At 44.2% G+C, this 12,466-nt stretch overlaps 1 protein-coding gene across 1 annotated transcript in view; it reads right to left on the bottom strand.

Moving 5' to 3' along the window:
• Positions 1–1,272: 1,272 nt before the first annotated feature.
• Positions 1,273–12,466, bottom strand: part of PSMD1 (proteasome 26S subunit, non-ATPase 1) — an 88,934-nt gene continuing 77,740 nt past the window's right edge. Inside the window, exons 20-25 of the mRNA XM_056120785.1 lie at positions 12,013–12,182; positions 10,264–10,356; positions 8,167–8,253; positions 6,841–6,987; positions 3,520–3,675; positions 1,273–1,478 (exon numbers count right to left, since the gene is read on the bottom strand). Of these exons, the coding sequence (XP_055976760.1) occupies positions 3,529–3,675; positions 6,841–6,987; positions 8,167–8,253; positions 10,264–10,356; positions 12,013–12,182 (644 nt within the window). The 3' untranslated portion in view covers positions 1,273–1,478; positions 3,520–3,528. The remainder of the gene's footprint in view (positions 1,479–3,519; positions 3,676–6,840; positions 6,988–8,166; positions 8,254–10,263; positions 10,357–12,012; positions 12,183–12,466) is intronic.

Genomic DNA, 12,466 nt, shown 5'->3' with positions numbered 1-12,466 from the left:
CAGTGACATCACCGAGACTTCTGTTTTTTAAACATTTCACATATTAAGGGAAATGTTGAGATAACTGTCTGAAATATAAATAATGCTAAAGGATTGAAGAGGAAGGAGATAGCTAACGAGAGGGTAGGAAATGAGATAATGTCTTTTATATAATCATCTGGGAATGAGAAAGAAATTTAAGGGTTTTGGGGGGACACACAAGGAAACTGACCAATGAATGCGGCCATCCTTGATATCAGTAACCTACCCCCCCCCCCAGATAAGGTTATACCCTAATTTTTTGCTTTTGTTTTGGGACCAGTCTGGATGGAGTTCAGGGACCTGGACCCCCGGCATGCAAAGCATAAACTTCAGCTCTCTGAACTATCATGCCAAGACCCTAATTTAAGAAGTGAATCAAGGTAGAAACAAAGAACCTTCGTGTACAAATGTTGGAAACTACTTTATTTAACATGGTCAAAAATCAAGACCAAAAGAACTCTGTAAATTCCCCTAAAATCTAGCTTTTTGGTTTTGGTATTAATCAAAATTATACTTGTCAATCAACTGTAGATACTTTTAGTTTCCACTCCCGATTGTATTATGAATTATAGCTGGATTTAAACATCCCACGGTCTCCAAAGCCTCCCAGGAGTGATCCTTGAGTGCAGAGCCAGGATTAGTAACCTTGAGCACAGCTGGGTGTGACCCCACCTCCTGCACTCCCCTCTCCAAAGTAAAGAGACAAAAGGTAGAAAAGCAGAAGGGGAAAAAAGTGTATTATTCAGATCCTGTGACTAAATTATACTTACTGCCCATAACAGAACGAAAACCAGAAAACAAGCAAAGTTCACATTTATAAAATGCTTCCGAGTTGCAGGAACAGATTAATTTCCTTTGGATTCCTAAAGAAACTTCCATATCCTTAATCACAGATAAAAAATTCAGAATTCTTGAAGTGATAAGGTTTGATCCCCTTCTTCCCCGTTTTCATCGATATGGAAATTAGCACTCATCCCAGCATTCAAGCAGGGGAAAGGGTACTAAATCCCTTCACTTACATATTTTGTGGGTTTTGTGGTATTTTAACCCCACTGATGCTCAGGGGTTACTGCTGGCGCTGCACTCAGGAATCACTCCTGGCAGTGCTTGAGGGGACCATATGGGATGCCGGGGATCAAACCTGGGTCTGCCGAGTACAAGCTAGTGCCCTCCCCACTGGACCATTGCTCCAGCCCCTACATCCTTTAAAACCCAGGCTAGCAAACAAACGAAGTCTGTGCCCATTGGAGATTTTAATATATTTATTCGAAAACCGGGTTTTGTGAAAGAGTACACTAGAGCGTCTCGTATCTTCCCTCTGACTCAGACTCAGCCGTGGTTCTTCCGGTCAGCGCGGAGGCAATGGAACATGCAGCGAATAGCAGGTCTCAGCACGAGTCTCTCAGGCATTTCCAATCGAGCCCAGACAAGCCTCTCCAGATGAGAAATGGGATTCCCTGGGGCGCGGGGAGCAGACAGAGGGAAGGGAGTCATTTTTCAGTTTCAAAAACAGCTTCTTAACTACTAGGTCTTCAAGTGCAAGACCAGTCCCCAGCTCTCCCTACGCAGTCCTAATATGCCTCTTTGCCCTGTTCTGTGTCTGTTATCACTGCCAAGAATAGTTTTCAGAATCCTATTGGACCAAGCATTCTATCCTTTTGAAAACCAATAATCCAATTCCCAGCCATTATCTTCAGTCATCTTGTAGTTAAGTACTTTGACAACTAACCCAGGTGATTTCCAGCAAGGCAGTGTGGATTGCAGAGAACTGATGCAAGCAGCCTGTATGGTCCCCCAAGCACTCCCAGGAGTAATTCCTAAGCGCAGAGCCAGGAAGTCACCCCTGAGCACTGCTGGGTGTGACCAAAAAAAAAAAAAAACCCCAGATTTTTTTTGAAAGTGTCATTAATTAGATTTCCTAACTGCTGTCGGGAGGGCCTAACTGCTGTAGGTGAAATAAATTATTATTATTTGTCTAAAAATGTATTCATAGTGGGACTGGTGTTGGAACACTATATACCTGAAACTCAACTACAAATAACTTCATAAATCAGTTTTAAAAAACTTAACAAAAAAATTTATATAGTAGAATGGGATGAAAAAGTCTTGATTGTGGGTTGGAAAGATAGTACTTGTGGGTAAGGCATGTGCCTCCTGGGGTTCAAGCCCTGGCACACCCTGTATGGTCCTCCAGCACTGCGAGGAGTCATCACTGCATAGCATCAGGTGTGATCCCAAAAAAACACATAAAAAATAATCTTGATTATATAGTGCATAGGCATCTTCAACTGTGAGATGACCATGTTAAAAATGAGCAAAAAGCAAACAAAAAACCAACCACAAGAACTTCATAAAATTGGGATTATTCTAACTCTTTGCATCTAAAGACTCAGTTTATTATTATTTTTTTTTTCTTTTTGGGTCACACCCAGCGGTGCACAGGGGTTACTCCCGGCTCATGCACTCAGGAATTACTCCTAGCGGTGCTCGGGGGACCATATGGGTTGCTGGGAATTGAACCCGGGTCAGCCGTGTGCAAGGCAAATGCCCTAACCACTGTACTATCACTCCAGGCCCCGAAGACTCACTTTAATATTACGAGAATATCATCTTCTTCTTGAGCTGTGCTACTCAAACTGGGCTCTCTGAATTGACCAGTGCTAGTACAAGAGTCAACCAACCACAGCCTCAAATTCCAATGACTTTTTGAGGAAGAAAAAAAGATAATGAAGGCCAGAAAAATAGTACAGTGGGTACGGTGTTTGCCTTGCACACGGCCAATCTGAGCTCGATCCCTGGCATCCCATATGGCCCCCCCTGCACCACCAGGGGTAATCCCTGAGCACTGCTGGGTGAGACCCAAAAAGAAACAATAAATAAATACTTTTTTTGGGAATGAAAGTGGTATTAATTAGATTTACAATCTGCAACAGGAGGAAGTTTTCTACTTTTCTTTTTTTTTGAGGGGTGGGGGTTGCAGCTGTGCTTCACAGTGCTCAGAGGACTATCTGGGGTGACAAGGACCAAACCTGAGTTGACTGTGTGCAAGCCTAGCACACACTGCCCTACTCCTGAGCTATGGCTCCAGTCCCCGTTCTCTATCTTCTTAAAGAACTATGAAAACAGGGGCTGGAGTAATAGCACAGCGGGCAGGGCATTTGCCTTGCACAAGGCCGACCAGGGTTCGAGTCCCAGCATCCCATATGGTTCCCTGAGCACCGCCAGGAGTAATTCCTGAGTGCATGAACCAGGAGGAACCCCTGTGCATCGCTGGGTGTGACCCAAAAAGCAAAAAGAAAAAAAAAAAAAGAAAAAAAGAAAACAGTTTGCAGACCAGCCACTCTGAATAACATTGGTATATATCAATATCAGACAGCAGAATCAGAAAAACAAACAAAAAAAGAGAGGAATCGGGGGCAACACATGCGGAACAAAAAAAATCAGAGAAGGCAAAGTTTGGCATCTAAGCCAGTGAGAGCCTCGGTGTCCCACGCATACCTCTGGTCCTTAATCATCGATGTACTCAAACGGTTCTGGGGGCTCCGGCTCCTGTTCTTCCTCCTCAATTTTCGGGCCATGGGCTGCCACGGGTTCGACCAGCTCTTCAGCGTCTTCGCTTGTGTCCTTCATGATGATGATGCCCCCGATGGAAAGCTGCAAACGCAGAGCGGAAGATGAACAAGCTGAGCTTTAGTACTCTAAAGTACTTTGGCTCTAGACTCCATTCCTACCGAGGGCAACCATGACACCGCCGTTCAGCTGTAGAACACTTGTCTTGCTTTACGAGGCCTTGGGTTTAATTCCAAGCACCACAAGCAAACAAAACCTTCTGACTTAATAGAATCCTTCAACTCAGTGCAAGGTCTGACAAGGAAGAAGAATCAATATTATAAAGGTAAGGTGACTACTGATGCATGGGAGTATCTGCAAACTTACCTCAGTGGGTCTGGAGGTTAGAACCTACACTATTTTCTATTTGGCTGATGTTTCCCAATTTAACAAGTTTTTGCCAGGAGAATGGTTACTAACTACGATTTTCTACTGCCTTGTGACTCAGTATGTGGTCCTGCATTAGTACACTGCTTTATTCCCGGAAGTACTCTGGGGAGACCATGTGTTGCCCGGGATGGACGATTTCCTGCCCCAGCCCGCCCCAAAGCCCGCAGACAAAGCAGCATTCCAGCCTCTGCTCCCCCCCAGGGCCAGACGACATTTCACCAACATCTCCAGGTGACTTGTACACTCTTTAGTGTAGTGTAGAGGTAATAGTAACTGAATAGGTTACTCTTATCTGTGAGAAAAAAAAAAATATAGATTTGGATAGAGAAGACAACCAATATATAAAAAGTTGTCTACTTTTTTGGCTTCTGAAGGTGTTCGGGGCAGCATGTGGTGCCCGAGGCTGAACTGGGGTCGGCCTCATGTAAAGCAAGTACCTTAACTTCTGTCCTAATGCCCCAATCTCAAAAAAACTGTTGTTTTTCTCCAGCAATTTTAGAACAGAAAGAACACGAGTATCACAGATACTTGAATGGCTTTCACCTTAACTTAGAAATCCTTCCTATGTAACAGAGACTAGAAGCAGAGCACAAAGAGATGACAAACAGAGAGGAACGGGAGCACTGTGATGGGAGTAACCCCATAAACCAAAGCTCCCCGTTGGCAAGGCAGAAAGGACAAGCCGATGTTATCCTACAGGAATCAAAGGGAAATAGCGGGCAGAAGGAATTATGTATATTAAGCCCTTTCCTAAGTATATTAATTAGCAGAAGGTAAATCTGAACACCAACTATTCCTCCATCTCTGGCGTGCTAATCCTATTCAGGAAATGGAAAGCTACTCTCTATAATTAAATCAGTCAACAGTGGAAGGGCACATCTGGAAAAAACATTTCTACCAAAGCCCATTACTGGGAAGGAAAAGCACAAGCACATTAGTAAATAATTCACATACATATACGCATTTCTGCACTGCAAGCTAATCTGATTTTTACTCATCAGAACTCTGCCCTGTCACACTACACAACAAACGCAGTGCCAATATATTTAAGATTATTTCCCTTCTTTCAACAAACACATACATTAATTGGTAGCTTTTTCACCTTGATAAAGTCTGCTTTTCTTGAAGATGAGTCATTTTAATAAGTATATATATTTCTATTTTTTATTTTTTTTTGCTTTTTGGGTCACACCTAGCAATGCTCAGGGGTAACTCCTGGCTCATGCACTCCGGAGTTACTCCTGGCGGTGCTTGGGGAATGCTATGGGATGCTGGGAATCGAATCCGGGTCAGCTTCGTGCAAGGCAAACGCCCTACCCGCTGTGTTATCGCTCCAGCCCCAAGAAGAGTCATTTTAGACTATGCTCTAACTATTAATATTCAATGCAGAACAGAAAAAACACATGGCCCAATGGTGTGGGCAATTTGCCCTGCATGCACCTGACCCCAATTTGATTCTCAGCACCAGATGGCCTTTAATACCTAAAATGTTATCTATGGAGAAACAGAATAAAAAACAGAAAGACAATAAACTGTTTTTTTTTTTGAGGGGGGGTGGGAGGGGGGAAGCGGGGACACACCTGGCAGTGCTCAGAGGTGACTCCTGGCTCTGCACTCAGCAACTATTCCTGGCAGAGCTAGGACCACGGGGAGCCAAGGATCGAACCCAGGTCAGCTGCGTGCACATTAAGTACCTTACCCACTGTACTATCTCTCCAGTCCCTAAAATGGGAATCTTGATGAGTAAATCTCATCATGTTATTGGTTATACAAAACAGAAATGAAACATTCTAAAGGCATAGACCGGGACTACATGGATAAAAAAAAAAAGACCCAACTATGTTCTTTACAACATGGACATACATTTTATTTATTTATTTATTTATTTGCTTTTTGGGTCACACCCGGCGATGCACAGGGGTTCCTCCTGGCTCTGCACTCAGGAGTTACTCCTGGCGGTGCTCAGGGGACCATATGGGATGCTGGGAATCGAACCCGGGTCGGCCGCGTGCAAGGCAAACGCCCTACCCGCTATGCTATCTCTCCAGCCCCTGGACATACATTTTAGATTCAGAGACAGACGAAAGAATAAAAAGGATAGCTGGCGTACTGCAAATTATAAAGAACCGGACCACCTTTATAATACTGAAAAAAAAAAAAGTTTTTGGTGGGGGGGAACAAAATTCAGAAAACTTTATTAAGGGAAGGAAAAAGGTATGCAGGGAAGTACCCAGATTATGGAAAGGGTGTCCTAAAGAAGAATTCTGGAGTGGGAGAAACCTCTCCTGTTTTGTATCTTTTAAACAGAGGTATGTGGGTGGGGGCTGGCGCGACAGTACAGCAGGCAGGATGCTTGCTTTGCATGCAGCTGACTGGACTTCGGTCCCCAGCATCCCATATGGTCCCCTGAGCACCACCCGGAGTAATTCCTGAGTATCATCGGCTCCAAAACAAACAGCCTTCTTGGCCTCATTACCTGCTTTCTAGGGATGTCTAATACGATTACATAGGAATATTTTTCTTTCATAATGGGAGGGATTTAGGCAAAGAGGTTTACAACCTGGCCCAGGACCATGAAGTGTGTAAGTGGCAGACAGGATTCAGTCTCATGGTATCTGACTCGAAAGTCTATACTTTATGGCACAAGCCTCCGGTAGATGAAACGATGGAATAAATTCCCATCTTTGCTTTTGCTAAGAGATTTATCAGTAGCAGAGAGCTTTGGTGAGTGGTTTTGATGTTCACCTTCCTTTGTTGCTGCTTCATCTAGAACAGGTCAGAATCACCCAGAAACGGGGCGAAGGGCCCGCAGTGACTTACTGGCTTGAAGGGCTGGTAGCGACAGGTCTCCGGCATGGTCAGGACCTTCAGCTGGGCAGGCATCACTCGGGCGGGATTATCCAATAACTGGAAGTTTGGTTCAGGTTCTTTTTTCTTCTCTTTTTCTTCCTTTTTCTCTGCTTCATCCTAGGAAAGGAAAAGTAGGCTTACTTCCGCTCCATATCACTGAATAGTGTTTAATGAGAGCAACTATTAGAAATAAAAGGTAGACAAACAGTTCAACGGAAGTGGCGCCGGACTCAGGAAGAAGAAACTAACTATGAAGAATACTGTTTAACTTGGTTTTAAAGGATGGTAAGGTTTTTGTTTGTTTTCTTTCTTTTTTTTTTTTTTTTTTGCTTTTTGGGTCACATTTGGCGATGCTCAGGGGTTACTCCTGGCTCTGCACTCAAGAATTACTCCTGGCGGTGCTCAGGGGACCATATGGGATGCTGGGGATCGAACCTGGGTCAGTCATGTGCAAGGCAAATACCCTATCCACTGTATTTACTCTGGTCCCAAGGACAGTAAATTTTGTCTACTAGCTGAGACCAGAAAAAGAAGGTCTTGGATCCCTCCTGGCAGGGCTTAGAAGACTTAAAAGGTGCCTGAGATGGAGTCCAAATCAGCGGCGTGCAAAGCAAGCACCTTACCCACTTACTCTCCGACTCATCTATTTAAACAGATATTTCCGTTTTGCTTTAAAGGACCTTTCTTTTTCCCACCTCGGTATCTCGGTATCTGTTAAAAATCAAAGGGGTCAGGGAGCTGGCATACTGAGTAAGGCACCTGCCTCGCATGTAGCCAACCTGGGTTGGATCCCCAGTACCACATACTGTTCCTGGAACCCCGCCAGGAGATCCCTGAGCACCCATGGGTGTGGCCCCCAAACCAAACTTATCCTCCCTGCTCCTCACAAGGGAAGACAAACTATGGTTCTGTTTTCCCAGGACTACTGACTACTGACCTGTACCCTCTATTTTGCCCCTGCAAAAAGCTGTAATTTATTTTTTAAAATATTTGGTTTTGGGGCTATTATTCCTGGCTCTGCACTCTGGAGTTACCCTGAGGTGCTCAGGGGAACATATGGGATGCCGGGGATCAAACCTGGTTCGGCCGCATATAGGGCAAGTAAGTGCTTTGCTCGCTGGCCCCTGAATAGATGGTAACTTCTAAAGTCCCTTTTAATTAAGATGATCTAGGTGTCTACGTTTGGAATGAGATAACATAGAGGGAGGCAATAAAGTCTTCAAGTAGGGATAGTCTTCAGCCAAATAAAGAATGTGAACCAGAACAGAGATAAGTACATCACCAAGTTCTACGTACCACTTCCATTTTTTCCTCCTCCTTTTTCTCTTTTTCCTTTTCCTTCTTTTTAGCCTTAGCAGTTATAGACAACACAGCAGTGGAAACCTAGAGAAAGCAAATAGGGTATATTAATGTAATCCTTTACCTACATAAATATAACTGCTCAAGCCCATGAAGAACTATTGCTTTTAGGCAATATCATAAAGAACAGGGGAGAAATGGGAAAAGTCAGCAGCATGTTTATTTGGGTAACTTATCACCACTGTTATAGGTGAGCCTTTCATTCCTGGAAGACTGTACACATTTGAAAAAAAATCAGGTACAATGATGGTGGGGTTGGTGTTTGAATATTAAATGTAATCAAATATTGTGAAATAAAACAAAATTAAAAAAAAATTTGTACACTACAGTGGAGAGACGCTGACATTGATGGTTTAGAGGCAGAACAATGAATGCCTGAAACACTATTATAATCAACAGCTTTGTAAGTCAGCACCAAATAAAAGAAGAAAAAGAAAAATGAAAGTGTAGCCAATTCAGGAGGCGGATCTGCTATGTTAACTTCTGAGACTGATTTGTGGGTGCCGTACCCCTTTCTGCTTATAGGGAGAGCACCGGGCTGGGATGTAGCTCCGTGGGAGAGCACATGCCTTGTCTGTCCAAAGCTCTGGGCTCTGTTCCTGGCACTACATTAAAACATAAATTTAAATTTAAAATAAAGAAAAACACTAGAGAGCAAGCAACTGCCTTTGTTGGCCACACCCGACGATGCCCAGGGGCTGTTTCTGGCTGCACTCAGGAATCATACCTGGAGGTGCTCCGGAGACCATCTGGGATGCTGGGGATCCAGCCCAGGTGGGCGGTGTGCAAGGCAAGGGCCCTCTCTGCTGGACCACTGCTCAGGCCCCTAAACGCTGTCTTAGAGGAAACACTGTTCTGAGTAAGAACTATTTTCCTCAACGATGTGTCATGAACGATTATTTTTACTGCAAAAACTTCAGGGGCAAGTATAGCTACTAATTTGTATGCTTTGAACACATATCAAAAATGTCTCCATACAATATCGGTAGGGGTATAGTTTATATTCATTAAAAAATTCCAAAACACTGAGGCACTCTGATTTAGAATACTGTGAACAGGGTTTCATTATGGGCCAATCCCGCACCGTCCGCCAGTGTCCGCTTCCTTCCATCATTATCTCCAAGTCCCGCCCTCCCCGCCCCCCATTTTCCTGCAGCGATAAGCTCACTTCCAGAGACCAGTTCTCAGATTCTGTTGCCTTTGGTCATTTCAAATTCCCTTACTGTTTTCATTATGCTCATTGAAAAGGAAATGATGTCAACACACGAGAATGACATACATTATGTTTTATCAAGCAATTCCATTTTTAGGTCCCAAGTTATAGGCACATTCGCCGAAGTGCATGGATGTACACCCAGTCTCATCTGTGATGGAGATGAATTAAAAACAACCTAAAGTGTCTGTCAGAAACGCTCAGTCAAAATTGGCTAAACAATGGTACCTACATAAAGGGATTCTTCAGCTGCTTTGGAGAAAGAGATCTGCATACACTGAGAGTCATGAAGAAAAACTGTTCAACTGAAAATAAGGAGGCAGAGCCGTATGCCGAGAATGATTCTACGCTGGCAGGAAAAGTGTAGATACGCGCAGCAAAAGTACCTGCAGAGATTCATAAACTGTGGCTCTTATGACAAGGTGTGGAAGACCATGAGGAATAAATACTGTACATTCCTTGTAATCAAGGTAGAGAGAGAGAGAGAGTAGTGTGGAGATCATCTGCCCCACAGGCAGGGGGAGGACGTGGATGGGGGGTATACTGGGGCTTTTGGTGGTGGAAGGTGGGCACTGGTGAAGGGACAGGTGTTTCATCATTGTGTGATCGAGACTTAAGCCTGAAGGCTTTGTGGCGGCTCTCACGGTGAATCAATAAATTTATAAAAAAGAAAAAAAATACTGTACATTCTTGTGTAATGGTAGATTTTACCATAAGAAGTCTTTTAGAATATTTTTAATATACAAGAATATTAAAAAAAAAGCACAAGTAAAACAATGGCCAGCTTCTAGAAATACTTCTCAAAGAACCAAAGACCTTACCTTTTCCTTTTCCTTTTCTTTTGGTACTTCCAGAGGGGCAGGATATGCAAATGTGGATGGTTTACAGTTTGATTTATACTGAACTTTTGGCATCTGAAGAAATAAAAGAATGGCCCCGCCATTAAAATAACAGAAATCAAGATTTTGGGGGGTCACACCCAGCTGTGCTCAGGGCTTCCTCCTGGCTCTGCACTCAATCATCACTCCTAGAGGACTTGGGGGACCATATGGGGTGCAAGGGATTGAACCCAGGTCAGCCGTGTGCAAGGCAAGTGTCTGAACTGCTGTACTATCTCTGGCCCCTGAAAATTAAGACTTAAGTATCTATGCGCTCAACCTGTGAGTGGAGTCAGAGATCCCCAAGTTTCAACCCACGCTAGATGCTCACTTACAGCCCTAGGCAATTATGTCATTATCTCACCACCTATTTTTTCTTCTTTTTCTTGTGCCACATCTAGCTGTTCTCACTACTGTGTCTGTGCTTAGGGATCACTCCTGGTGGTGCTCAGGGGATTGGACACAGGTCAGCTAAGTAGATCACATGTTGTACTGTGCTCTGCCCGCCTCTATTTCTGGGGGAGCGAGGGTGGTGGCGGCAGGAAAGGGGGGTTCCAAGTCGTGCTGACAGACAGACTCAGAGGACAACTACACAGCTATTGTGAGAAGTCAAGGGTAGTGCCCTACCTGCTTTGTATAACCGCTCCATACCTCTGACATGGTTATTTAGCTATACTCTGAGCCATGCGCCTACTGCAAACCTTTGCTCTTTATAAAGGTTTTTGCTTATTTATTTTTCCTTTTTTGGGTCACACCCAGTGACGCTCAGGGGTTACTCCTGGCTCTGCACTCAGTAAGTGCTCCTGGAGATGCTGGGGACTGAACCCAGCAAGCAAATGCCCTCCCCACTGTCTACTGCTCCGACCCTAACCTTATTCACTTTTACTTCCATTTTGGGGTCTGATTTTGGCCACACCTGGCCATCCTGAAGAGTTACTCCTGGTGGTACTCAGAGGATCATAAGTGGAACGTCTGCCTCATGCAAAGCACGCACTAAAACTCCTGTATTATCTGTCCTAGCTCTTTTCTTTCCCTGATGATTACTGCAACAGATTCCATGGGCAACAGAATGATGCTTCTAAAATGCAAATCTTTTGTTTCACTGGGCCACCCAGCTGTGTTCAGGGCTTACTGCTAGCTCTGTACTCAGTATGTGGTGACTCAGATCAGCTCCGGCAAGTGTCCTACCCACTGTACTATCACTTCAACCCCTAAAATGCAAATCTATATCATTTATCTGTTTTAAATAAAGTAGTCGCTTTTTCATATTTTTATGTTTAATTCCTTCTTTTTTTTTTTTTTTGCTTTTTGGGTCACATCCGGCGATGCTCAGGAGTTACTCCTGGCTCATGCACTCAGGAATTTCTCCTTGTGGTACTCGGGGGAACATATGGGATGCTGGGAATCGAACCTGGGTCAGCCATGTTGGCTGCGTGCAAGGTAAACGCCTTACTCGCTGTGCTATTGCTCCAGCCCCTGAGCATTCCTTCTTAACTGACTTATCCAAGGTTACAGTTAGTAAAGAGACTTGATTTTCAACATTTCTACCAGAGGCACCACTCAACTGAAAGGAAAAGAAACCTCACTGCTCAGATTCCAACTCATCCTTAAAATCTCACGCAAAGCCTCACAAAGGGACAGTGAGCTGGAGAGAGTGAAGAGGACACTATAATCGAGGCTTCATAAACATACCTTTAAATCCTTATTAAGGCCAATGACACAAGTAGGGGTATAAGCCAACGACAGGAAGTGTGAAAGAGGAAACCAGAACCAGAACTGGGTGAAGACAAGGACGCCAACCACAGACGGCATATGGGTGTGTCCCGTCCTGGACTGCAAGGAGATTGTGACGTTATGGCCACCTGTGGGAAAACAGAGGGCACACAAACGTGAATCCAGCAGTCAACAAGAGAGATTTCTGAGTGCCATACAGTTTATAAAACCTAAGATGGAATCCCTGTGTGAGTCAAACAATGCGCTGTCCAGGGTCTCCCAAAGAGGAGGTGTTGTATTTTCACTGGGTTGGAAGGAAAGCCAGGCCTTCTACCTAGATGGACACTGTTCAAAAACAGTCCGAAGGATCAAAGCTGCATGCTAATAAAAAAGCAATCCTATTTGCCAACAAGAGCCAAGTGGCAGCTAGTGC

This window comes from Sorex fumeus, unplaced genomic scaffold (assembly GCF_029834395.1).
Source record: "Sorex fumeus unplaced genomic scaffold, SorFum_2.1 ptg000005l, whole genome shotgun sequence".
Lineage (NCBI taxonomy): Eukaryota > Metazoa > Chordata > Mammalia > Eulipotyphla > Soricidae > Sorex > Sorex fumeus.
Note: the sequence above shows the minus strand (reverse complement) of the source record. Positions and strands in the feature narration are given on the sequence as shown.